This window comes from Macaca nemestrina, chromosome 1 (genome assembly GCF_043159975.1).
Source record: "Macaca nemestrina isolate mMacNem1 chromosome 1, mMacNem.hap1, whole genome shotgun sequence".
NCBI lineage: Eukaryota > Metazoa > Chordata > Mammalia > Primates > Cercopithecidae > Macaca > Macaca nemestrina.
The window spans coordinates 115651702-115679277 of NC_092125.1; the positions used below are offsets into that span (position 1 = coordinate 115651702).

The 27576-nt window shown below is 35.4% G+C and overlaps 1 protein-coding gene across 4 annotated transcripts in view; it reads right to left on the reverse strand.

Annotated features, from left to right (window-relative positions):
- LOC105479101 (mannosidase alpha class 1A member 2) overlaps positions 1 to 27576 on the reverse strand; it is a 168703-nt gene that overhangs the window by 69057 nt on the left and 72070 nt on the right. For all 4 annotated transcript variants that reach the window (XM_011736913.3, XM_071092678.1, XM_071092275.1 and 1 more), the window contains exons 6-8: positions 26056 to 26150; positions 7244 to 7367; positions 1487 to 1580 (exon numbers count right to left, since the gene is read on the reverse strand). In XM_011736913.3, the coding sequence (XP_011735215.1) occupies positions 1487 to 1580; positions 7244 to 7367; positions 26056 to 26150 (313 nt within the window). The remainder of the gene's footprint in view (positions 1 to 1486; positions 1581 to 7243; positions 7368 to 26055; positions 26151 to 27576) is intronic.

Below are 27576 nucleotides of genomic sequence, written 5' to 3' on the forward strand. Positions count from 1 at the left end.
TAAGACAGGAACTGAACATAATTTTTCATATATATTATATCATCATATTATCATAATATTCTCAAATCTCAATACAACTCACAGGGGTAAAGATTGATAATAGAATTCATCGAAATTACTAAGTAGACATCCAATTCAGTCACTCTTATCTGAAGTAAGAAAACTATGGTTTTACATTTTAGAAATGCAGCTCTCAGGGTTTTGTTTTTCCAAAAAATATCATTCCCACTCATTCTAGGCAGTAGAGCTTTTATCTTCTTCAAAATAAAGAGAAAAATGAATCCTATGTAAATAATTTCAGGAAACAGGAAAAGTAAGTATAAAAAGAGTCAAAAAAGATTGAGATCTATTTCCAGATTCATGAAAGACATAATTATATTGACCTATCTGCTTTCCTTTCATAAAATAAAAGACAATTTCCTGGAAAGGAACGAAAAGACAATTCCAGGGCAAATGTTTTCCTATTCTGGGTACTCACACCAGCATATTTTCTTACTGGCAGAATCAGCAGTGCTTTCAATACTAAAATTAAACGATCGTTACTTTTGTCTCTTATTTACTACTTAGGATTTTATTAGTCTCAAAAATAACTGAATCGTGTTTTGTTAGTGGCAAAGTTGCAGTCTCTATTATTTGTTCTTGTTTTCCTAACCTTTAAAAAAGAATAGCATTGATAAACCTACAATTACTAAAATTCTGTAAGTTCCACATTTCCACATAAATATTTATTAGTTGTTACTTTTAAAAATCAATTTCTTCAAAAATAAATGAGCTCTAATAAGAAAACTTACCCTCTCCCTAAACAAAATACTTTCCCCTCAGGCAGAGGGAATCATTTTTCCCACAGTTTCATGTAACAATTGGTACCTTCCTATACAATAACATTTATGTGTCGGCCTATCCTGCCAGCCTGTGAATTCAGGCCAAACCCTATGTTCTTTCTCCATCTCAATCTCTTCTAAGAACGTAGCACAGAGACTGGTAAATAATGAAGGCCAGGATGCCTTCTTCTAAAATGAATGAATAGACATGGCTTATCCAAGAACAACTGCCCCGCTTCTAGTAATCTACTATATTCGTTTGCTTTTCATACTCGAACAACTGCCCTGCTTCTAGTAATCTACTATATTCGTTTGCTTTTCATACTCCTCCTCTACCTCCCTCTCCTAAGCGGTGCTTTTATTTACATGAAGAGGTAATTTATTAATAAGAGTTTTTAAGTACAACCTTCAAACTGCCACACTATATTTTAGCAATACAGGAAATAAAATACTCTTAGGAGACATGTTATTAACATTTCCATTTCACAAGTGGGAAAACTGAAGCTAAGCGAGATAAGAAATATGGCTAAGAACAGCACCAGTAGACCACAAGGCTAGACACTGAGGGTTTCTAACTCCACGTAGTGTACTTTGTACTACATCAAGCAAAGAGTTTTCAGACAAATAATTCTTTAAGAAAGTCTCAGGTATACTAGAATACTTACACTGACCCCAGCGCCCTGTCCTGGGGTTCAAATAATTTGGATAAAGACCATTTGGACGATCCATTTTCTGAAGTAGTTTCCGAATGTGCATAACCTAAGTAAAATAAAATTAAGAATGCAATTAATAAAAGAAGTGTCATCAAGGCTTGGTGTTAACGTAGGCTTTGTGTTTTTCCTTACTCAGAATCTATACCTATTCCCTGCCTTTGTGTGTGTGCTGGAGGGGCAGGGGGGAGTCAACAAAGCCTTCTATTTCTTAAATGAGTCATTTTTATAAGATATGTGTTATTTTAAAATCAAGCAATAAAAATAATACAGAGGAAATAACACAGATAGAAACTTAAATCTCAACATGCTACTGCCTAGAAATATCATCTGAAACATCAGTTATAAACATCATTCCAGACACAGTCAACATGTATATATTCAAATATAAGAACAGAAATAACTTCACGAGAATTGAATCATAAAATGCCATTGTATTTTGAAAAGTATTAATTTGAATTGAACAGATCAAAAAGTAAATGAAGTAAAACAAACTGTTGAACTTTAAAAATTGTTCCCACAATAGATATCTTTAAGTTCCTGAAATTCCAAATTTTAAAATATCTTCCTGAGGGTAATGGGGAAAGAAAAATCATGAAATAGATTAAGAAGCCGGAGACTTTCCTAGGGATTTATTTTGATTCAACTCTAGATTGGGTGAACTTTGTAAGTGCTTTTAAGGGAGCCTCTGGGGGTGGGAGGAGGTGTTATGTTCCTTGTATTCCTCTTTGTTTGAGAATATTGTCATTACATTTGATGAATAACCTGGCTGGTATAAATGACTTGGGAAAACCCTTCTTTTTCAGAGGACCTGATATATACTTCACTTTTCTGGACTTGAGTACAATATTAATTCTTCTGCCACAAGGTTTCCCATTGTCATTCATTTGGCTGGATTTTGTCTTTAAGTAGTTTTAGGAATGGACTCAAGGATGCTGTCTATATTCCCTGTGTTCTTTCACGTTTGAGACCAACACTATGTATAACAATCTCAATCTGAAAAATTCCACAGACTACTTTTTAGATAGTTCTGAATGATGTTATAAAAGGGGAGAAAATTAACTCTTCTGTCATCCAAAAACTGTATACTATTCAATTCTTTCCGCCTTTCTTCCTTATCTGTCATTTTCTTTCTAACTCTTGTCTCTTTTTATTTCCACACATTTACTAGTTTTTCTCAATTTTGTCATCTAAGCTCCTTATATTTTGAACACTGTCTTTCTTTGTATTGCTTCCATTTTGGCCTTCATTTTGTTGATAACTATTTTTTCTTATATTTTGTTACTGACGTGAGATCTTATTGTCTCTGAGCAATTGTATCTCTGTTTATATACTTGTTTTCCAGAGATGAAATCTTTATTATGTTTTCTCTCATGGTGATATTTGGTCGGAATTTTCAGTTGCTCTTTTTACATATTTTGTGGCCACCATTTTCTTTCCTTTTTTCTGGTAATATCTTTGTATAAATTCTGTACCTGTTCTTTTTTAACAAATTACTCATTACTATTTTCCCGAAAGTTTTGACATAAAACACCAGGTAAGAGTCCAGATATAAATACGTTTTTTTAGACTTTGCTTCTCCCCAGCCACTTGAGATTGGAAATGCAGCACTGCTCACAATAGTGAATCTGTCGTTCATTCCCTTCTCTCACCAAAGTCCGCAGGCGCAAACAGCTTATCTGTGAGAATCCTTACTGACTTGTTTTTCCAGCTTCTCAACACATTATGTTTAGTAAGGTCCAAAGAAGTACACCCCATCAGCCTGTGATCCTGTTCTCATTGCTGCTCATGAGAATTTGAGTTCTGTATGTCAAGTTACACCACCTAATTCAGAGAACTGTGCTCTACTGGTTTTGTATTTTGTAGTCTGCAGCCCCAAACATCCTCTCTTCTGTTTATACCAAACCTCCCTCTGATCTTTACTGCTTATATGCCTACTTTTCTTCCTATTTGGTGGTATGAAGTATCTCTTAATTTTGTTAAACATGGAATTTGCAGTTTTGTTTATTTGTTTGTTTGTTTTTTTGACAGAGTCTTGCTCTGTCGCCCAGGCTGGAGTCCAATGGCTCAATCTCAGTTCATTGCAACCTCCGCTTCCCAAGCTTGAGTGATCCTCCCACCTCAGCCTCCCGAGTAGCTGAGGAGTACGGGCATGCGCCATCACACAGGGCTAATTTTTGGTAGAGAAGTGGTTTCACCATGTTGCCCAGGCTTGTCTCGAACTCCTGAGCTCAAGCAATCCACCCACCTTGGCCTCCCAAAGTGCTGGGATTACATATGTGAACCACTGTGCCCAGCAGTGTTTCTTCTTGCTGCTTTTAGGTTAATTCTTATGATTTAGGTTTTCTACTTCAAGAAGGACCATATGTTAAATTATGTTTATTTTACAAATTTATTATCTTTTTAATCTCTGCTTTTCCTTTGTTTTGTCTATGACTATCTCTTGCTTTTATTCCATGTAAGTAATTCAGTTTTTCACTATATGCAATGAGTTCTTTGTTATTTCCCATTTTATTAGCTAGGGGATACATCATTTTAAGTCTCCATTTGTTTCTTTAGCTCCACAATATTTTTGTATCATTTTATTGTTTTATTTTGGTTTTGAGTTCTGTTAAATTTAATTTCTATTATAGTATGAATTACTCATGGTGACTTTTTTTTTTTTTTTACTGTTTTAAAAATTTGAAACTGGATTCTTTATCAGTCTTTTACATGCTATATACCACTCCGCTTTTGTTTCCAGAAGTATGTTTGCACAATTGCCATGCTTTCTGTTTTATATTGTTCACATTTAAAAGGGTCAGTTCTGGCCTGAACTTTTTAATTTCTCCTTGAGTTCTTCGTGTGTGTGTGTGTGTGTGTGTGTGTGTGTGTGTGTGTGTTTCTCCCTTCCTCGATACAATTTGAGATCTGGAGTACTAGTGTACTTCTATCTGATCACTTGAAGCCTATGTGTTCAAGAAGGATGAGAGGTGAGAACTCTGCTGGAGCTGTGGACAATTAAATATGTGATGCTCTGGGCACTGGCCTCCTTGGCAAGACTGATAGGAAATACTAGGAATTTGTTGACTCTCTTTTCCCAAAAAGGTTTCAGGATAGGGTAGGGAGCAGACTTATGTCTCATGCCAGAAATCAGAAATCTTTTTGTTTTTGTTTTTTTATTTTGGTTATCAAATATGACATGAAGTTACATCTTTTCCTTCTTTTATTGCTTTTGATGAATTTTTACTGTCTTTATTTTTTTTTATTATTCATTTAGTCAGGACAGGGAAAATTCTGTTATCTAGTTCCGTTTTGCTGTATTTACCTGAAAATTCTTCTCTGTTGAAGTATTTCATAAACAGAAAGGAATATACATATATATCTCAACTCTACTCACATGTCAATTTAAGAAATACAACACTACAAGCATCTTTGATGGTCTGTTTACCACTGCCCATTCACATACTACTGCCTATATCCCAGATGTATCTGTAGTCTTGAGTTTCATATTTGTCATTATCTTGACTTTGTGAAAGCAAACTATATGAATTGGGTCATTCCCGTCATACCCAACTAATTCAGAGTCAAAGGGCCCAGCGGAAAATCACCTGTGGCACATAATACTGGCTCCAAAAATTACGTTTTCCACAAGCTCAGCTGCTATAACCCTAACATTATAGTTTTACCCACTGCTGTCACCAATCAGGGCCAGACAGCTTCTAGAAGCTTTACTCGTGTCAACACACTTCCTTTCAAAACGATATATAACATTTCTCCTCTAATAAAACTTCCAACCTTCTCTTTGTTTTCTGGATGGATTGAGGACCAACCACCCTACTCTGTGTGTATGCCCTGAATTGGAATTCTGTGCTTCCAAATAAAACATTTAATTCAGAGATTCATCTCTGTATGTTATTTTTACTTCAACAATTTATCAAAACTATTTTGAATCCCTAAGCAATATACTGTTCAGCTTTGTTTTGAACTTTACAAAAATTGTATCATATTCTTTTAACTAATGGATACAAACATAATTCATATTTTCATTGCTGTTTTGTATTTTATTATATAAACTGCCAATACAAACAATGCTTCTATGTATATAATGTAAATGTACATACCAAATAATGGAATTGCTGGGTTATAGGGTATTTTTACTAGGTAATATTTTTTGTTTCCCATTGTAAAAATCCTTTTTACCCCAAGGGCATATATTTTTTATTCTCAAAATGTCAGTGTTTTATTTTTTAAAGTTAAGCCTTTAATGTTCCTGGAATTAACTATTATAATCCACAGTGCAACACTTGTTATAACAAGTTTCTACATATATGTAGGTCTGTTTAAAGGCTATCTATTCTGTTCATCTGTTTGCCCCTATTAACAAATACTACACTGTCAATGTTGATAATTGGGCAATGTAAATCCAGCCAGGGTGTTTTTCCTCACAAGTGTCTAGAATGTTTCTTTACTGTATAAATTCTAGAAGTGTCTTTTCAAGCTCCATTGGGAGGAAAACGGCCATTAGAGATTTCACTGGCACTGAATTTATGCTACAAATTTGGGGATGACTGAAATTTTTATGATATTGTTTACCTATACATAAATATGATATCCCTCCATTTATTTATATCCTCTTCAATGTCATTTAATAAAGTTTTGTATTTTTAAATTTTAATTTTTAATTTTTATGGGTATGAAAGAGTTGTACATATTTTGATACTAGCATATAACAGGTCATGATAAAATCTGAGTAACTGAAATGCCCATTACTTCAAACATTTATCATTTCTTCTGTTGGAAATATTCTACATCTTCTCTTCTAGCTATATTGAAATATACAACAAATCATTGTTAGAGTCACTCTATTGTGCTATCAAACATTAGATCTTATTCATTCTGTGTAACTGCACTTTTGTACCCATTAAAAAATCCCTTTTTATCCTTCTCTCCTCACTACCCTTCCAAGCCTCTGATAACCATCATTCTATTCTCTACTTCCAAGACATCAATTTTTTTTAGCTCCCACATATGAATGAAACATATAATATGTGTCTTTCTGTGCCTGGCTTATTTCACTTAACATAACGTCCCCCAGAAGTGCCATCCATATTCCTGCAAAGGAAAGGATTTCATTCTTTTTCATGGCTGAGTAAAAATTTGAACTTTATCTTTTGTTAAGATTTATTTGTAGGAAACATATATACTCTTGCTCTATTACATAAGGTATCTTTTTGCAAAATGACATTTTCTTGCCTTTTGTAGCTGGTGTAGAGAAATACTACTGATTTTTAACATCCATATTGATCATCTATTTAAAAAACATATTAAACTCTTATTTCTAATAGGTCAATAATCACGTAATCTGTGAATAACTACTATTTTCTTTCTTCCTTTTCAGTTCTTAAACATCTGGACAAAGACAGAACATATTTTGTCTTTCTTGTCTTACCAGGCTGGCTAGGTACTGCAGCACAATGCTGCATAAAAATAGCAATGAAATTTTTTAAAAATGTAATAGTAGTTATAACTTCTCAAATAACAATAAATATTTTAAATATGTCCTAAATAGAAAGGGCATTTCTTTGAGTAACTTCAAAAGAGAATATAAAGGCTAAAGCCCTAATAAACATATATCTAGAAAGGCAAACATTTTAAGCATTAATCAAATCTTTGGGCCAATTTTGAAGGACTCTTTATAACAAACAAAGAAAAGAAGGCAAGAAAACAAACCTTTTTGTAGTAAATCAGGTCCCCTGTCAAGTAGCTGAGGTGGATGAACTCCATATGTAGTGTACCAAATTCAGCCAGAATGCTGCTACCTGCAGATGCCCAGCCCCAGTTTCGCCCTACTCCACTGAATGAAAAGGAAAAGTAAAAGGAGACAGGATTGGGAAAAGACCAAAACATTTGTTTAATGAATATGTAAATTTTAAATAGATCTCTTAGAAATTATTATATCTGACACAATAGCTTATTTATATCTAAAATTGCATTAAAAATTTAAATAGGTAATAAATCCATGTTCTAAAAATTAAAACAGTATTTTTAAAATCCGGTAAATATATTTCACCCATTCTCATCTCCATTCACCTCACCAGGCCCCAAAGAAAATCACTTTTATTCCTTTCTTACATATGACTACAGAATGTTTTGTGCAAATGTAGGCAATCCAAATATATATTCTCACTGTCCTCCTTTCTTAAACAAAACATAGCAAGTTGGTGGTCTTTCCGTATCAGTTCACAAACAGTTTTCTCATTTTTTTTTTTTTACAGTTGTACAGAATTCCATAATATTAATGATTCTCAAGTGGAATGCCCCACCCTAGAGGCACATGAAAATGTGTGGCAGCATTTTGAGTTGTCTCAAAACTTGAATGTGCAACCTCCACTTATTGTGCCAGGTCCAAAGTTACAAACTGCCCTGTAGCAAATGATTGGGACAGTATCATACAATAAAGAACTGGTTTGCACCAAATGATGATAGTGCCTGTGTGAAAATTAATATATTATATAAACATACACAATTTGTCTAATAAATTCCCTAATGATGGTCCCTTGGGCTATTTCCAATATTTTGTTATCATGAACATTTTTCAGTGAATAATCTCATAAACATTTCATTTGTGCAGATATAATCTCTAGAATATGCTCTTGCATTTTCTTTTTTTAACCTGTTCAGTAATTTTTTATTTGAGGCCAGACTACATAAATGAAAAATTGTAGAGGCTTTGAATTCCATTATCTTCTAAAAAGGTTAAATTTCTTCTAAACACAGACTGAGTAAACGCAGACTATATTGTGTTTTAGGCTTTGTTAAAGCCAGTCCATTTCCGTTTTTACCCCAACTTCCAGAAATGGACCTGGGAATTTCAGTTGGAAGCCAGGGGTATTTACCAAGGGCACCTAAGCAGCCTAACCTGTTTCCCCACTATCATGTGGCTGTTAAATTTTCTCCTTAGCCCTTTAATTTCCTTCTGCTATTTTCTGCTGGGTTTCTTTGAGTCCTGTTTGCCCTATATATGTGGTTATAGAATCACCAACGATTTGAGGGAAATTTGTCCATAAATTTTGGGCTTTTCCTCTGCAATTTCTTTCCATATGAGATTTTGTCCCTATGTTTCGGTCATTTTAGCAGCTCCAGGGCCTGACCATTGTCTCCTCTGCCCGAAATGACTGCCACTTTAGATATGGCCTCTATTGCTCTGAACATGATTTAGAACATATCCTCAGGGAAAAAGCCAATGTTTACATGGCGACGACCTTAGGATCATAGCCCCTCAAGTTCTACCTGAGTTAATTGCATTTCAGTGTCTTCAAACCATTTGGTTTTACATATTTTGTCTAGCTTTCATGACTGCTTTTGGTAGGAGGGTAGTCTGATAAAAGGTATTTCATGGTTGGAACTGGAAGTCTAGATTGTTCAAGCAGCAGAGTTCCTAGATTATTCCTACAAGAACTCTAGACCATTCTCTAGGATATAAAGGGAGAAGTATAAATATAAATATTTTTGCCAGGTGGGGTGGCTCACGCCAGTAATCCCAGCACTTTGGGAGACCGAGGCAGGCAGATTACCTGATTTCAAGACCAGCCTGACTAACAGTTTGGTGAAACCCCATTTCTACCAAAAATACAAAAAAATTAGCTGGGCATGGTGGCAGGCGCCTATAATCCCAGCTACTCGGGAGGCTGAAGCAGGAGAATCATTTGAACGCGGAAGGCGGAGGTTGCCATGAGCTGAGATTGCACCATTGCACTCTAGCTTGGGCAAGAAGAGTGAAACTCCGTCTCAAAAAACATATGTATTTATACATATTTTTTCTCATCTTATCTTCACTTGTACTCTGTCAATTCCACATCTTATATTTTATTTGTGTTTAGAAAACATTAAAATAAATGTAAGAACATATGACAACCTTGCTTAAAGTTCCTTGTTTAGAGCTATTTTTAAATTGTCTGAAAATATGGAAGGCAAATACCACTAAGATATTTTATAGCTAGAAGTGAGAATCAGAGAATAAATATGGATATAGTAACTACATAAGACAGTCATTCATTTCACAAATGTAAGTGTTTACTATGCTGTGAGAGAGTGGTGAACCTGACATATACTATTCCTGCTCCTACAATAAATAAGATCATTTTAAATAGCGAGAGTTGCTATGAAGAAAATTAAAAAGGAAAAATAGAATATTGAGTACTAGGGATAGAGAGTGAGTTAGAAAAAAGGCTCTTTACATATTATGTTCAGAGAAAATGTTTCTAAAATGATGTGATTTGAACTGAGACCTGAATGATGAGGAGCCAGTAATGAAAAGATCTGGAAAAACAGAATTCCCAGTAAGGGAAACAGCAAATGTAATGGCCTTGAGGGAAAGGAAGGAGGCTAGTTTGGCTAGAGTTCAGAAAGTAAGGGGAAGTGAATGACACAGGATGAGGTTAAAAAGCAAGGTATAATCTGGACTATGTAATAATTTTGTAGGCCATGGTAAAATTTTAGTCGTTAAGTGTGATGGAAAGTCACGAATAACTTTAAAGATTATAACATACTTAAGGAATAAAGCATACCATTTAGAAAGATTAACTAGGTTTCAGCATAGTGGATGAATTACAGTGTAGTCAACTATAAAAACAAAACTTAGGAAGTCCAACAGTTTGCCATTCTCTATAAAAAGACCTTCTAGCCAAAAGTCAAAAAGGAACACTTTTCAAAATACTAAATTCTAAACAAAGTTTTTACATTTTTTACATCATGTCACAGGAAGAATCTAAAATATTAAATTTGATACTTACATATATCCTAGCAACTCAGAAAAATAAGAAAATTCCTAAGAACAAGATATAATGCTGCTGAGGACAAAAATATTCCAACTTAAAATGATGATGAGCTGCCAAAAAATAACCGGATCATAATTTCATGCAAATTCATGTTTTGTTTTTTTCAACTGATCAAAGTAAAACGTCTGGATACTGAAATTTACATACATACTCAGAGAACCTGAGTAACAAAAAATTTGCAAGGAATACCAGAAAACAAAAACAAGAAAGCAAAACATATGATGTTTCTCTTACCTGACCACCAGCAAAAGGAAAGACTCTAAAAATGTTTGGTAAACTCTTGACAGTAAATCAACCTAAGCATTCTACAATCATATTAAATTGTTTTGATAATGAGTCTTCTATATTTTGATTTGCATTTTGTTGAAAGTCAGTTGAATATATTTAATCAATGTATTGAAAGAATGGAGTAAAGCTTTCAGGAAACTGCAATTATTGGAAACAAAGCTTGCAAACAGGCTGATACTGAAATGCATTCCAACAAAAGCAAGGAACGAACTAAAGAAATTAAAGCATTCAATGTGTAAGCTTAAGTTGAAGTATCTTCATTTGTAGGAATAATGGTTTGATGGAGTTCCTATTTTCAATTAGATTTATTTACACTGTATACTTCAATGGAATGAAATTGAGAAGCTATATGATTCTGTGTCATCTAAACTGGAAGATTACTTAAAATAATTACAAATAAAAGTCAATGTAAAAATATCTCGGATTTGTAGAAGGTATTCTGAATGAAAGCAAAAGAATGGCATTTGTAACAATATCTGGTCTGAAATATTTAAACGTTTTAATATGCAGAAATTTAGAATTGAGAATATCCTGCAATTAAGCAGAATTTGCTCTGAGCAACTGTAGGGAGAATACCTTCTCTAATAAAAGCATGCAAGAGTCAATTGAAAGTGCCAATAATTTCAAATTTAGATAAATACACAAGAATATATGTTTTTAATAATTTCATTTTAGAATATAGGTTTACAGCAGAATTACTTTACAGGATACCCAATAAAATAAAACCAATTTGTCGGAGATTAAATACTCTGAAAATTAAATAGTTTTAATTATTTCAGCTCCCCCATTCATTCTGAAATTGTACTCTTATGAATAACACACTATATGGTCATTCTCATTATATGATGCCATAATCTGGCTTATAAAATATTACTATAATGTAAATATTTTATGTATGATATCATTTATGTGGCAACATATTATTTTACCTGATATGTTGGACTACCAAATTTGCTTAACAAATGACCTTACTCTTGAACGTTCGACCTGTACTTATGCTTTTGTGAAATACGCTGTGATAAACATTTTATAGATGTCTTCCTTAGTCCATACATCCAATTTCTTCGGGTATATTAACAAAGGTTGAATTGCTTTAAGGGCTTTTGACAGATAATACACTAGTCTACAAGTAAAGCTGAAATGTAAGAATGGCTTTCTTCTCACCTTTTTATTATAGCAGATGCTTTAAAAATTTTTTAAGTAAAAAACTTCCTTGACAGCAGATGAATATAACAACTTTAATTTTTATTTTTAAATGAAGTCTGATTTTTGTTACATTTTCATTTAATTTGAGGGGATATGTAATATACTCATAATTTAAAATGTTAAATGGCACTGAAAAAGCATAAATTAAAAAAAAAAAAGTCTCTCTCTAAGACCTCTACCTCTTCCAATCACTCTCAGTCCCAAAGCAATCTGTTAACACATTCTCATCTACCCTTTTGGAAAACTGTATGCCTACATAAGCATAATTTGAGTTGTCTATTACATTTTAAATACTCATTGGTCTCTTCTAATTTTAATTCTGTATTTTTACAAACTTTTTTTAAAATATGTTTTCAAAGTTAAGATTGTCCTTCAATTATAAGGTAATGTTATTTTTTGTTACTATACAGCCCCTCAGCCAAGCATAGGATCTGGTTTATTTTTCTTTTTAACTATATATTGACGTATAATTTACATACAAAAATGCATCCTTTCAGGTGCACCATTCAATGGGGTTATGACAAATGAAAACAAAGATTGGTATACAAACCAAGTCGATCCTTCCAAAACATGTCCTTATCCCTTTTGCAATCAACGCACACACTTCCCTACCAAGTCTCAAACAACTCTCAATCTGCTTCCTCTCACTACTGATTAGTCTTGCATGTTCTAAAATTTCATGTAAACATGATACAGTATATGCTCCTATGTTTGGCTCTTTCACTCAACGTGTCTTTGAGATTCACCCATATTGCTATGTGCCTTAGCAGTTAAGGTTCTTTTTATGGCTAAGTGGTATTCCATTGCATGAATATGATAACTATTTATCTATATACCTGTTGATATGATAAACATTTGAATAACTGTCAAACTGTTTTCCAAAGTGTCTCTACCATTTTACATCCTACCAACCTAAGTTTACTATCTTGCCTTTTCATTGTCTATTTTTCCCATTAGTTGTTTCGTTCTCCATTCATGCCTTCATTTGGATTGAGTAGTTTTTAGTATTCCACTTTCTTTACTGGCTTATTTTTTTACGACTGCTCTAGGCATTACAACATAAACCATTAACCTTCCCACAGTAGACCTTTATGTATTATATCACCTCACATATAATATAAGGGCTTCACATTTCTATACTATCCTCTGTGTAACTGTGGTAACAAATTTTTCTTCTATGTATATTATAGGCTCCACTATGCAAGTTATTATTTTTGCTTTAAACAAAGACCAAAACAGAAAAAAATAAGCATTTTACATTTACTCAAATATTTACTGTTTCCAGTGCCCTTCCCTTCTTTGTGTAAATCTGCTTTTCCATCTGGTATCATTAGAAAGTTCCTTAAAATTTCTAGCAATACAGGTCTGTTGGCAATAAATTCTCTAAGCTTTTATTTGCCTGAAAATGTCTTAATTTCACCTTTGTTTTTAAAGAATATTTTCAGTGGCTATAGAATTCGAGATCGACTTTTTTCTTTCAACAGTTTCAAGATGATTCAATTGTTTTCTGGATTGTATTGCTTATGATAAGAAGGAAGTATTTCTATTTTCGTTCCCCAGTGTAAATGTCTTTCTTCTCTGGCTGTTTAAAACTTTTCTTTTTCTAGTCACAGATTTTCAGGCATCATGTTTCTTTATATTTATCCTGCTGGGTTCCAGCAAATGTTGAAATCTGTGAATTTACAGCTGTTTAACAAATCTGATAAATTTCTAGACATTACTTCTTTAAAAACAGGCATATCTCAGAGATATTATGGGCCTGGTTACAGACTACTTCCATAAAGCAAATATTGCAACAAATGAGTCACACAAACTTTTTCATATCCCAGTATATGTACAAGTTATATTTACATTACACTGTAGCCTTTTAAGTGTGCAACAGCATTATTTTGAAATAATGTTCATATCTTAATTTGAAAAATGCTTTATTGCTAAAAATGCAAATGATCATCTGAGGCTTTCAGCAAGTCATACTCTTTTTTGTTGGTGGAGGGTCTTGCCTTGATAATGATGGTTGCTGACTCATCAGGGTGGTGGCTGCTGAAGGCTGGGGTGGCTGGGTCAATTTCTTAAAATGAAGACAACAATAAAGTCTGCTGTATTGATTTGATTCTTCCTGTTTCAGTTCTGTGTAACACGAAAGATCTCTCTGTAGCATGTGATGCTGTTTGACAGCATTTTGTCCACAGCAAAAATTCTTTCAAACTTGGAGTCCACTCTCATATCCTGACACTGCTTTATCAACTAAGTTTACGTAGTATTCTAAATCCTTATTGTCATTTTGACAATGTTCATAGCTTCTTCACCAAGAGTAGATTCTATCTCAAGACCACTTTCTTTGCTCATCTGTAAGAAGCAACTCCTCATCCGTTCAAGTCTTATAAGACTGCAGTAATTCGGTCCCATCTCCAGGCTCCACTTCTAATTCTAGTTCTCTTGCTATTTCCACCACATCTACAGTTACTTCCCCCACTTCAGTTTGAACCCCTCAAAATCACCCATGAGGACTGGAATCAAATTCTTCCAAACTCCTGTTTGATACTTTGACCTCCTCTCATGAATCACGAATGTTCTTAATGGCATGTAGAATAGTGACTCCTTTCCAGAAGGTTTTCCATTTCCTTTGCTGAGATCTCTCGCAGGAATCACCATCTACGGCAGCTATAGCCTTACAAAATGCAATCCCTAAATAGTAAGACTTGAGAGTCTTAATCACACCTTGACCCATCGGCTGCAGAATGGATGTTGGAAAGCATGAAAACAACATTAATCTTGGGCATCTTCACTGCAGAAAATGGGTGACCAGGTACACTGTCAATGAGCAGTAATATTTTGAAAGAGATCTTTTTTGCTTAGCAGTAGGTCTCAACAGTGGGCTTAAACTCTGCCATCAACAGATGTGCTCTCATCTGAACTTTGTTGTTCTACTTACAGACCCCATAGGGAGTAGATGTAGCAAAATTCTTAAAGGCCCTAGGATTTTCAGAATGGTAAACAAGAACTAGCTTCAACTTAAAATCATCAGTTGTATTAGCCCCCAACAAGAGTCAGCCTGTCCTTGAAAGCCAAGCATTGACTTCTCTTTAACTATGAGATGGCATCTTCTTCCAGTAGAAACTTGCTTCATCTACCTTGAAAATTTGTTGTTTAGTGTAGTCACCTTCATCAATTACCTTAGCTAGATCTTCTGGATCACCTGCTGCAATTTCTACATCAGCACTTACTGCTTCACGTGTCACATTTATGGTATGGATACGGCTTCCTTCATTAAACCTTATGAACCATCCTCTGTAAGCCTCAAACTCTTCTGCAGCTTCCTCACCTCTCAGCATTCAGAGAAGTGAAGAGAGTCAGGGCCTTGCTCTGCGTTAGACTTTGGCTTAAGAGAATGTTGTAGCTGGTTTCATCTTCTATGCAGACCACTCAAACTTTCTCCATGTCAGCAATATAGCTATTTCACTTTCTCATCATTCATGTGTTCAGTGGCACAGCACTGTTAATTTCCTTCAAGAACTCTACCTTTGCATTCAAACCTTGGCTGACTGTTTGGCATGAGAGGCCTAGTTTTTGGCATGCCTTCCTCACTAAGCTTAAATTTCACGTGCCTTCCTCACTAAGCTTAATTATTTCCAACTTTTTTTTTTTTGAGACGGAGTCTTGCTCTTGTCGCCCAGGCTGGAGAGCAGTGGTGTGATCTTGGCTCACTGCAACCTCCATCTCCCAGGTTCAAGAGATTCTCCTGCCTCAGCCTCCCAAGTAGCTGGGATTACAGGCATGCATCGCCACGCCCAGCTAATTTCTGTATTTTTAGTAGAGATGGGGTTTCACCACATTGGCCAGATCGGTCTCAAACTCCTGACCTCAGGTGATCTGCCTTCCTCAGCCTCCCAAACTGCTGGGATTACAGGTGTGAGCCACTGCGCCTGGCTGGGTTTTGTTTTTTGTTTTGTTTTGTTTTTTGAAACAGGATCTGGCTCTGTCCCCCAGGCTGGAGTGCAGTGGCACGATTTCAGCTTACTGCAAGCTCTGCCTCCTGAACTCATGCAGTCCTCCTACCTTAGTTTCCCAAGTAGCTGGGGCTACAGGTGTGCGCCATCACGCTACATTAGTCCATTTTCACACTGCCGATAAAGACATACTTGAGACTGGGCAATTTACAAAAGAAAGAGGTTTAATGGCCTTACAGTTCCACATGGCAGGGGAGGCTTCACAATCATGGTGGAATGTGAAAGACACACCTCACATGGTGGCAGACAAGAGAAGAGAGCTTGTGCAATGAAACTCCCCTTTTTAAAACCATCAGATTTCGTGAGACTTATTCACTATCACGATAACAGCATGATTCAATTACCTCCTGCTGAGTCCCTCCCACAACACATGGGAATTCAAGATGAGATTTGGGTGGGGACACAGCCAAACCGTATCATCTGGCTCCTGGTCCCTCCCAAATCTCATGTCCTCACATTTCAAAACCAATCATGCCTTCCCAACAGTCCCCCAAAGTCTTATTTCAGCATTAACTCAAAAGTCCACCATCCAAAGTCTCATCTGAGACAAGCCAAGTCCGCTCCACCTACATGCCTGTAAAGTCAAAATCAAGTTAGTTACTTTATAGATACAATGGGTGTGCAGGTATTAGGTAAATACAGCCATTCCAAATGGGAGAAACTGCCAAAATAAAGGTCTACAGGCCCCATGCAAGTCTGAAATCCAGTAGGTCAGTCAAGTCTTAAACCTCCAAAATGATCTCCTTTGACTCTATGTCTCACATTCAGGTCACAATGATGCAAGAGGAGGACTCACACAGCCTTGGGCAGCTCTGCCCCTATGGCTCTGCAGGGTATAGCCCAACCTCCTGGGTGCTTCAACCAGCTGGCATTGAGTACAGCTTTTGGTGCAAGCTGTTGGTAGATCCACCATTTTGGGGTCTGGAGGACGGTTGCCCTCTTCTCACAGCTCCACTAGGTGGTGCCCCAGCAGGTACTCTGTGTTAGGGCTCCAATCCCACATTTCCCTTCAGTACTGCCCTAGCAGAGGTTCTCCAAGAGAGAGAGCCCTGTCCCTGCAGCAAACTTCTACCTGGACATCCAGGCATTTCCATATATCCTCTGAAATCTAGGTGGAGGTTCCCAAACCCCAATTCTCGACTTCTGTGCATTGGCAGGCTCAATACCACATGGAAGCTGCCAAAGCTTGAGGTTTGCACCCTCTGAAGCCATAGGCTGAGCTTTAGGTTGGCCCCTTTCAGCCACAGCTAGAGAGGCTGGGATGCAGGGCACCAAGTCCCTAGGCTGCACACAAGGGGACCCTGGGCCCAGCCCATGAAACCATTTTTTCCTTCTAGGCCTTGATGGGTGGGGCCTGTGATGGGTGGGGCTACCATGAAGACCTCTGACATGCCCTGGAGACATTTTCCCCATTGTCTTGGGGATTAACATTCGGCTCCCTGTTACTTATGCAAATTTCTGCAGCAGGCTTGAATTTCTCCTCAGAAAATGAGCTTTTCTTTTCTATCACATTGTCAGGCTGCAAATTTTCTGAACTTCTATGCTCTGCTTCCCTTATAAAACTGAATGCCTTTAACAGCACCCAAGTCACCTCTTGAATGCTTTGCTGCTTAGAAATTTCTTCAGCCAGATACCCTAGATCATCTCTCTCAAGTTCAAAGCTCCACACATCCCTAGGGCAGGAGCAAAATGCCACCAGTCTCTTTGCTAAAACATAACAAGAGTCACCTTTGCTCCATTTCCCAAGAAGTTCCTCATTTCCATCTGAGACCACCTCAGCCTGGACTTTATTGTCTATATCGCTATCAGCATTTTAAGTAAAGCCATTCAACAAGTCTCAAGGAATTTCCAAACTTTCTCACATTTTCCTGTCTTCTTCTTCTCCAACCTCTGCCTGTTACCCAGTTCCAAAGTTGTTCCACATTTTTAGGCATCTTTTCAGCAATGTCCCACTCTACTGGTACTGTTGCTTCACCTGTCACCTTTATGTTTCAGAGGCAGATTCCCTCCTTAAACCTCGTGAATCAACCTCTGTAAGCCTCAAACTTTTCTCCTGCAGTTTCCTCACCTCTCTTAGCATTCACAGAAGTGAAGAGACTTAGGGCCTTGCTCTGCATTAGGTTTTGGCTTAAAAGAATGTTGTAGCTGGGTTCATCTGTGTAGAAACACAGACCACTCAAACTTACTCCATGTCAGCAATATGGCTATTTCACATTCTCATCATTTATGTGTTTCACTGGCTTAGCATTGTTAATTTCCTTCAAGAGCTCTTCCTTTGCGTTCACACCTTGGCTGACTGTTTGGCACCAGAGGCCTAGCTTTTGACATGACTCTTTCACTAAGCTTAATTATTTCTAGCTTTTTTTTTCTTTTGAGACAGGGGCTGGCTCTGTCACCCAGGCTGGAGTGCAGTGGCAGGATCTCAGCTCACTGCAAGCTCTGCCTCCTGGGCTTAAGCAATCCTCCCACCTTGGCTTCTCAAGTAACTGGGATTACAGGCACACACCACCATGCCCAGCTAATTTTTGTATTTTTTGTAGAGGCAGGGTCTCACTATGTTGCTCAGGCTGGTCTCGAACTCCTAGGCTCAAGCAATCTGCATGCCTCAGCCTCCCAAAGTGCTGGGATTACAGTGTGAGCCACTGCACCCAGACTATTTCTAACTTTTAATTTAAAGTGAGAGACATGCTATTCTTCTGGTCTCTTGAATACATCAAGGCCATTGAAAGGTTATTTATTGGCATTGTTCTGTCTCAGGGAGTAGGGAAGCCCAAGGAGGAGGAGAGAGAAGGAAGAATGCACTCTGTGGAGCAGTCAGAGCAGAGACAACATTTAGTGATTAAGTTTGCCATCATCTATGACTGCTTGTTCATGGTGCCCTATATAATTACTAGAGTAACAAGAAAGATCACTGATCACAGATAACTATAACAGATGTAATAATAATGAAAAGCTTAAAACTATTGTGACAATTATCAAAATGTGATATATGCTGTTGGAAAAATGGCACTGATAGACTTGCTCAACACACAGTTGACACAAATCATCAATTTGTTAAAAAATAAAAATAAAAAGGAAAAAAGCAATATCTGCAAAGAACAATTAAGTAAAGCACAATAGAACAATTCATGCCTGTAGTTTTTCAGCCACTCCTCCCACTCCCAAATTCGCCACTCCCATCACTCCATTACAGGTATGTTAAACCATCTGACACTGCCCCATAGGTAACTGGATATGCCTCTCTCCATACTCCAGCTTTTTATTTCTCTTTCTGTGCTTCAGTTTAGGTGGTTTCTGTTGTTTTGTCTTCAAGCTTACTGATCTTTTCTGATGCATTGTCAAATCTGCCTTTAAGCTTGTCAAGTAAATTTTTTATTTCATATATTTCTCACCTTTAGAAGTTCCACTTTGGTCCTTTTTAAAATCTCTTTTCCCATTCTTCACATTTGCCTTTAAATCCTCAAGCACACTTACAATAGCTATTTAAAGTCCTTTACTGCTGTCTTCATCACCTCTGTTATTTCCATGTCTGTTTCAATGAACAGATTTTTCTCTGGGCTACAGAATAATTGGCTACATTTTTCTGCTGCTTCTTTGCATACCATAAAGTAAAGTAATTTTTGATTGGATTACGGATATTATAAAAGTTTATTGTTGGATATCTGAATTTTCTTTCTTTAAAACATGTTCAGTTTTCTTTTAAACATATTCAGACAAGCAGAGAGCCAAATCATGAATGAGCTCCCATTCAGAACTGCCACAAAAAATATCCAGGAATACAGCTAACAAGGGAAGTGAAGGGCCTCTTCAAGGAGAACTACTAGCTACTGCTCCAGGAACTCAGAGAGGACATAAGCAGATGGTAAAACATTCCATGCTCATGGACAGAAAGAATTAATATCGTGAAAATGACCATACTGTCCAAAACAATTTATAGATTCAATGCTATTCCCATTAAACCACTCACATTCTTCACTGAATTAGAAAAAACTATTTTAAAATTCATATGGAACCAAAAAAGAGCTCAGATAGCCAGGACATTCCTAGGCAAAAAGAACCAAGCTGGAGGCATCACATTACTCCACTTCAAACTATGCTATTAATAGCAAAAAAAAAAACTTGCAATTTACATGACAAAGTACTAATCTAGCTAACATACAAAAATATCTTAAGGATTGATTTTTTTAAAAATAGCCAATAAAAAACAAACAAAGGACATAAAAAGGCTATCCACTGAATAAAATAAACTCAATCTCACTCAAATAATAAAACAAACATTGAAACAAGATTTTATATTTACCTATCTGATAAGTAAAAGTAAACCGTATTTTCAAAAGGTTAGATAAGAGTCATTGTCACCCACTTATTAAGCAAATGTCAACTGGCATATCCTCTCTAGAACACAGTACGTTATCAACAGAAAAAAAAAAATGTATGTAATTCTTTGATCCACTATTTCTGCCAAAGTCATACCAACACATGTATATGTACACACACACACACACACACACACACATACACCATTTCCAACATATGCAGGATACTTCATCCAATATTTTTTGATAGTATTAAAATCTAGAAATAATCTATTAGTTCACTAGTACAGAATTAATTTTAAGTCAATATTTTCCTAAGCATTATATTATGAAGCTCTTAAAAACTATGAGATAAATATATATAAAGTGTTGATACAAAATATTTTTCTAGACCTATTGCTAAATGATGTAAAATGTCAATATTGTCAGACTGAATAACAAAATTTGGATTATGATCCAAACTATATGTTATCTCCAAAAGCAGCACTATAGTTAAAACAATACAGTGAAGCTGAAAATAAATGGAAAAAAGATAAACCATGAAAACAGTAAGCATAAGGTAGAGCAGCTACATTAATATCTGATAAACTTCAAGACAAAAGCATTACCAGAGATGAAGACACACTGTAATAACAAAAGGCTCAAGTCATCGGAAAACATAATAAATGTCTAAGTACTTGAGAGTAAAGCTTCATCAAAATGCATGAAGCAAAAAATTGATAGAAATAGAGAAGAGACAATTCCACAGTCATACTTGGGATATTTTAACATTTCATTTCAGGAATGCATAAAACAATTATACCAAAAAATCAGGAAAGATATACATGATCTAAACACCACTAACCACCTTAACCTAACTGATATATACGGAATGTTACACCCAACAACTGCAGAATACACATTCTTATCAAGTGTATTTACCAAGAAAGATTACACGCTAAGCTATAAACAAGTTGTAATAAATTTGAAAGGATTCAAATTGTAGAGTAATTTTTATGACCACAATGAAATTAGAAATGAAAACAATAAGATATCTAAGAAACCACGTAAAATTTGGCAATTGAACCACACAATTATAAAAAAAACTAATGCATCAAAGAAAAAGTTCTACAGGAAATGAGAAACTATTTTGAATTGAATAACAACAAAAAAAAATATCAAAATTTCTGGAATGTAGCTAAAGCAGTCCTTGGAGGGAAATTTATAGCTCTATAGAAAAACAGTAGTTTATGGCAGGAAAAGAGAGAAAGGAATAAGATCGGTGTAGAAAGATACAACCGGCCGGGCGCGGTGGCTCAAGCCTGTAATCCCAGCACTTTGGGAGGCCGAGACGGGCGGATCACAAGGTCAGGAGATCGAGACCATCCTGGCTAACACGGCAAAACCCCTTCTCTACTAAAAACACAAAAAATTAGCCGGGCGAGGTGGCGGCGCCTGTGGTCCCAGCTACTCGGGAGGCTGAGGCAGGAGAATGGCGTGAACCCGGGAGGCAGAGCTTGCAGTGAGCTGAGATCTGGCCACTGCACTCCAGCCTGGGCGACAGAGCGAGACTCCATCTCAAAAAAAAAAAAAAAAAGATACAACCTACAGTTCCAATGTAAGAAGCCAGAAAAAGAGCAAAGTAACTCCAATAAGAAAAGAGAAGGAAATAATAAAAATAAACCAGAAATCAATAAAACCAAAAACAAGTTAAAATTAACAAAAACAGAAGTATTTTTTTGAAAAGATTAACAAATTTGACAAATGCCTCAGTAAACTAGTAAAGAGAAAAGAAAGAATACAAATTACTAGAATCAGGAATGAAAGTAGTTGTCGCCACAGAATCTACAAAGATGAAAGGTAAAAGAAAGTAACGCAAGAACAACTTTACACCAAATTTTCTAATTTAAGTGAAATAAAGAAATTTCTTTAAAATTAACTAAAACTGACACAAAATAAAACAAAATCTGAATATAAGATATATGTTTATATATACCTTATATATATTATATAAAGTATATATAAATTTTCATATATACGTATATAAATTTACACACACACACACATGAAAATTTGGGCAGCGTGCAGTGGCTCACACCTGTAATCCTAGCACCTTGGGAGGCCAAGGAGGATCACTTGAGCTCAGCAGTTTGGGACCAGACTGAACAAGACAGTGAGACCCCATCTCTACAAAAATAAATAAAACTACCTGGGTGTGGTGGCACACACCTGTAGTCTCAGCTACTACAGAGGCTGAGATGGGGGGATCACTTAAGCCCAGCAGGTCAAGGTTGCAGTGAGCTGTGATTGTGCCATTGTACTCCAGCCTGTACAAAAGAGCAAGACCTTATCTCCAAACCAGGCCCCTCCAAACACACACAAACACAAATTTTAATTTGTTATTAAAAACTTTCCAATAAAGAAAATTTCTGGCCCAGGTAGTTGCACTTAGGTCTATCTATCAAACAGTTAAGAAAGAAGTAACTACAGCACTCCAGAATTACTTCTGAAAAAAACGATTTTAATAATTTAATAATGCCTCATTTAAAGAGACCAGGTAACTCACACCAAAATCTGACAAAGGCAATCCAAAAATAAAATTCCTACCAATATCCATCATATAATTTCAAAAGGTATTAGGAAATAAAATACAGCAAAATATAAAAAGGATACATTTTGGCCAAGGAATATCTAGCAATTCAAGGTTGATTTAACATTTGAAAATCTTACACGTAATTTACTATATTAAAAGAATAAAAGTGAAAAACCTTACGATTATCTCCATAGATGGAAAAAAAAGTATCTGGCAACATTTAACGTCCATTCATGACAAAACAACAACAATAACATCTCAGTGAAATAGGAATAAAAGGAAATTTCCTCAATCTTATAAAGGAAATTGATGTAACTGATGAAAACTCCACAACTAATGCCATACTTCAATTTTTTTAGAAAAGCAGTATTTCAAAGCTTTTGTGGAAATCTCAAAGAATGTAAAAAATATATAGATGGAGACAATTTTTTTAACCAAGACTGTAAACTAAAAGTTATAAAAGATATATTTGAATATATAAAAGTTTAAAACTTATTAATCATAAATTATTATAAAGACAGACTAACAGAAGAGTAGAGAGAAAAGAATTCTATAATCTACAAAACACCTTATAAATTAATTAGAAAAAGACAAAGAACTCAAGCAAGACTCAGGAATAGACAATTCACAAAAAAGCAAATCTACATGTCCAATAGATTTACGAAAAGGATGTTCAAATTCACTAGTCAGAAAATACAAACAATGAATATTTTATAGCAACCACTGTGTCAAAAATTAAAAAGAATTTATACCTGCAGACATTTAAAGACTCTCACATATTGTTGGTGGAAATGTACTATGGTCTTTCTGGAACACATTTTGGCCATATCTATTAAATTTAAAACTACATATCCCTTTGATCCAGGAATCCTACATCTGGAAATCTGTCCCACAGATAAAGAAAAAAAAAGGCACACGCTCTTTGATACAGCAATCGTATTCTTGAGAACCACTGTCCAAGAAATAAAATTCCTACTACATAAGGACATGTATAACAGGATGCTATTGTAGCAATGTTTGTGGTAAGAAAATAATGGAAACAAATACCACTGATATGAAAATTAATGAATAAATTATAGTATAACTATCCCATTTCTCACTCGGTATTCATCACAAAGATTTATTTAGATCTTTACTGAGTAACTTGGAATCATGTTTCCATGGAGTATTATTGAGTGAGAAAGATAAGCCGAAAAGCAAGCCATTAAAGTGATAAAACAAATAAAGATTACAAAAAAAGCTCTGCTTTTATTTCTGTCTGCTGTATCATATTGTAGAAGATAAATACGATAGACTATTAAGATGCGTTGGCTTTCAGTCATCAAGACTGACGGAAGGCCTATGTGTGGGAAATGCGTAGACCCCAGTCTAGAAAAAAAAAAAACTTTAAAAAACAGGTAAATAATGCTAGGTGCAGTGGTTCACACCTATCATCACAGCACTTTGGGAGGTAGGAGAATCGCTTGAGCCAGGAATTTGAGATCTGCCTAAGCAACAAAATAAGATCCCTTCTCTGCGCCGGGCGCGGTGGCTCACGCCTGTAATCCCAGCACTTTGGGAGGCCGAGACGGGCGGATCACGAGGTCAGGAGATCGAGACCATCCTGGCTAACACGGTGAAACCCCGTCTATACTAAAAAATACAAAAAACTAGCCGGGCGAGGCGGCGGGCGCCTGTAGTCCCAGCTACTCGGGAGGCTGAGGCAGGAGAATGGCGTGAACCCGGGAGGCGGAGCTTGCAGTGAGCCGAGATCCGGCCACTGCACCCCAGCCTGGGTGACAGAGCGAGACTCCGTCTCAAAAAAAAAAAAAAAAAAAAAAAAAAAAAAAAAAAATCCCTTCTCTGCAAAAAATTTATTTAAAAAAATTTAAATAGGTAAATAATTACATTCATGATATAAAAACTCAAGTAAAATTATGTATTTGTTTATATACCAAATGAATTAAATTAAAATTTATCTTATAAAAAGCTCACAACATGGTCCTTGGAAACCTTTTTACTTTAATCTCAATCTTAAATTAGAAGTTCTGCAATTTAATCTTGATTTTCAAGTTCTTTTCCTCTACGTAGACAAACAAAAGAACCTCCAGTCTGTCTTCCTATCGGAATTAAGTTTTAATTATTATCTAAGTAGATAATAATGTCTGATTCTGACAATGATCCTGAAAGAAATATCACAAAATCTGTCACAAAGCTAAGGAAAGAGAACAAGTGTATACACAATATCACTTGGCCATATCCTTCCATGGAGCTTGCTCTGGAACGCCAACCAGCTTTTTCCTCACCAAGGAGGTAATCTGCACTATATATAGTGCATGAAATCAGAGATAGTAAAGTTAGATTTAATGTTCAGTATTAAATGCTGCTGACATCTCAATGTAAATCTAAACTCAATAAAGTTCTTCAATTAGAAACATTTTACTAAAATCGAGTCATTTTTTAAAATAATGTCATAGATTCACATCTCTAGAAAAATAAACGTTCCTAACTTTTATTCTAAAGGGTCTGAAGGCAAGGAGAACAACAATCAAATTTTTAGGTAATTTCCAAATTCCAACATTATGAGAAATAAATTTTACTAGGAGAAAAAATGAACAGAACAAATTTCAGTCAGCATAAATTACTTAAACGCAAGTTCAAATATGCTGACATTATTCAAATGTTAATTGTGTATCTTTACATAATTTATAAAGTTGTCCAAAGAAAACATTTCATCTATTTCTATGTAAAAAACCAATGTTTTCAATTAGAATAAAACAGATTATAAAGAATAATGCTTAAGAGTTCACTTTGAACTTCAATAGCATAGATGCTACAATAAAAACCCCGCAGTCAACATCATGAATTATGTCTTTATCTTTAATATGACATTCAGCAATAGGAAGCCCTCATTTCTAGGTATATTATTTTCTATTTTCACTTAGAAGATCAGCAGGTGGTATATAAAAAGAAAAACAGGGGGAATGTACTTTGACCCTATTCTAGCACTAAATGGAAACAAATAAGCAAATAAAAGAAACAAATACTGTATACCATACAGGTGAAGAAGAGAAATCTAGACTTAGAGAAACAAGTGGTAAAAACTGCAATGAAGTTAAGACAGTTAACCTGTTTCAAAGTAAAGGACATATTTTAAAAATCAGAAAATGTTTTAAAGAAACACATTTATGCATATACACAGAAGAAAATAAAGATTATATATAGAGAGAAAAACAATATAAGTCTTTAAAAAATGTGGTGGTGACTCATTAGAAATTTCTAAGACTAAAAAGGTCAAAATAATTCTTCCAGAATAAGAATACCCATATAGAGTTACCTTTTCAAATTCACCATTGCCCAAGGAATCCCAGTAGGTGTGTTAAAGGCAGGAAGGAGTTTCTCAGCCAATTGCACTGCTTTAATCTTGAATATCTGAGATTTAAAACATGAATATTCATAAATGATAGCCATTAGGAGGCATTTACTTATTGCGCTCTCTCTCTCTCATAGTATACATAGCACAAGGTACTAGGTACACGGGAGCACAGGGTGGGAAAAAGCATCTCATTGGTACCATGCAGTATCTGGCAATCAGAGAATATGTTTGTAAACTGGATACTAAGGAAAGCTAACCATTCAAAGGCCTGAAACTACAACTAATTGAAAAGGAAGGACATAGTTTTGGTGTTGATAGTCTATTTTCAGCTGGCAAAAAATGTAAGAAGAAACATTAGGCTATGGATTTTTCATCCAAGGTAAACAGGTTTAGTTCAAAATATAAGCAAAAGAGGTAACTTAATTTGCATAAATGCCCTTAAGTTACTCTGAACATGTTATGTTGCAAAATTTTCCATCAAGGTTTAATCATATTATTTAAAAAAAGGAAAGAAAACATTTGAGTTCACATGCTAAGTTTACTTTGAGAGTTATAAACGCTTCATTTGTCAGTCCCAATTGCTGCTTTTTTGATATCCAAAATTAATTGCCTAAATATCAGTGGTTTCCAAACTTTTAAAATCATATAGATAGTAAAATTTCTACTATTTTCTTAGCATGTAGTATTATCAAGATGTATACAGTAAAATTTCTACTATTTTCTTAGTATATCCCAACAGATAAGTGTGTGTACTTAATTTTAGAGACCACTCACTTACAGATTCCAAACTGTGACTGGGTCATAATGTTCTGTTAGGAAAAGTAGCACACTCTCCTATATGCGTCAAGTCTATCCCCTCTCAAATGGTCTGCGAATTGATTGGTTACTTAAAATTCCATCTTTTTACTGCAGCTAAATACTTTTGATAAAAGTATTATTAGATTCTACTAATAATATAATAAGTAGTTGAAGATCTGGAATGAATCAAAATTTTGAGTTAAGATTATATTATAATAAAGCATACCAACATTACTGGGGATAGAAAACATTAGAGAGAAATACGTACAAGTAGATAAGGAAATATCATAGAGGTAACGTATCCCCATTACTCTCTCCTTCATGCACTCAGCTGCATTCACTCTGTCCCTCATTAAGATGTTCCAAAGTTCCCTCAACAAGGCAAAAGTGCCTCAGCAGAACTTTTAATTAGATATACTCACACATCTACAGTTTACCATTTCCTTCAATACCTACTTTAACATCAAAACTCCAAAGAAAAACATTATAATTTAAAGTCAAAGTTGTAATAATGTTCTCATATCCATCTCATTAATTAGGAAAAGCAAATGTAAAATCAGTTCTCTCTTTATTAACATTTACATGCTAGTAAAGACAAGTTACCTTATATAGCAAATGATAATTGCTTCTGTTTACAATGAAGACAAAGGAATCAACCTTCTTATCTAGGAACTAATATTAATA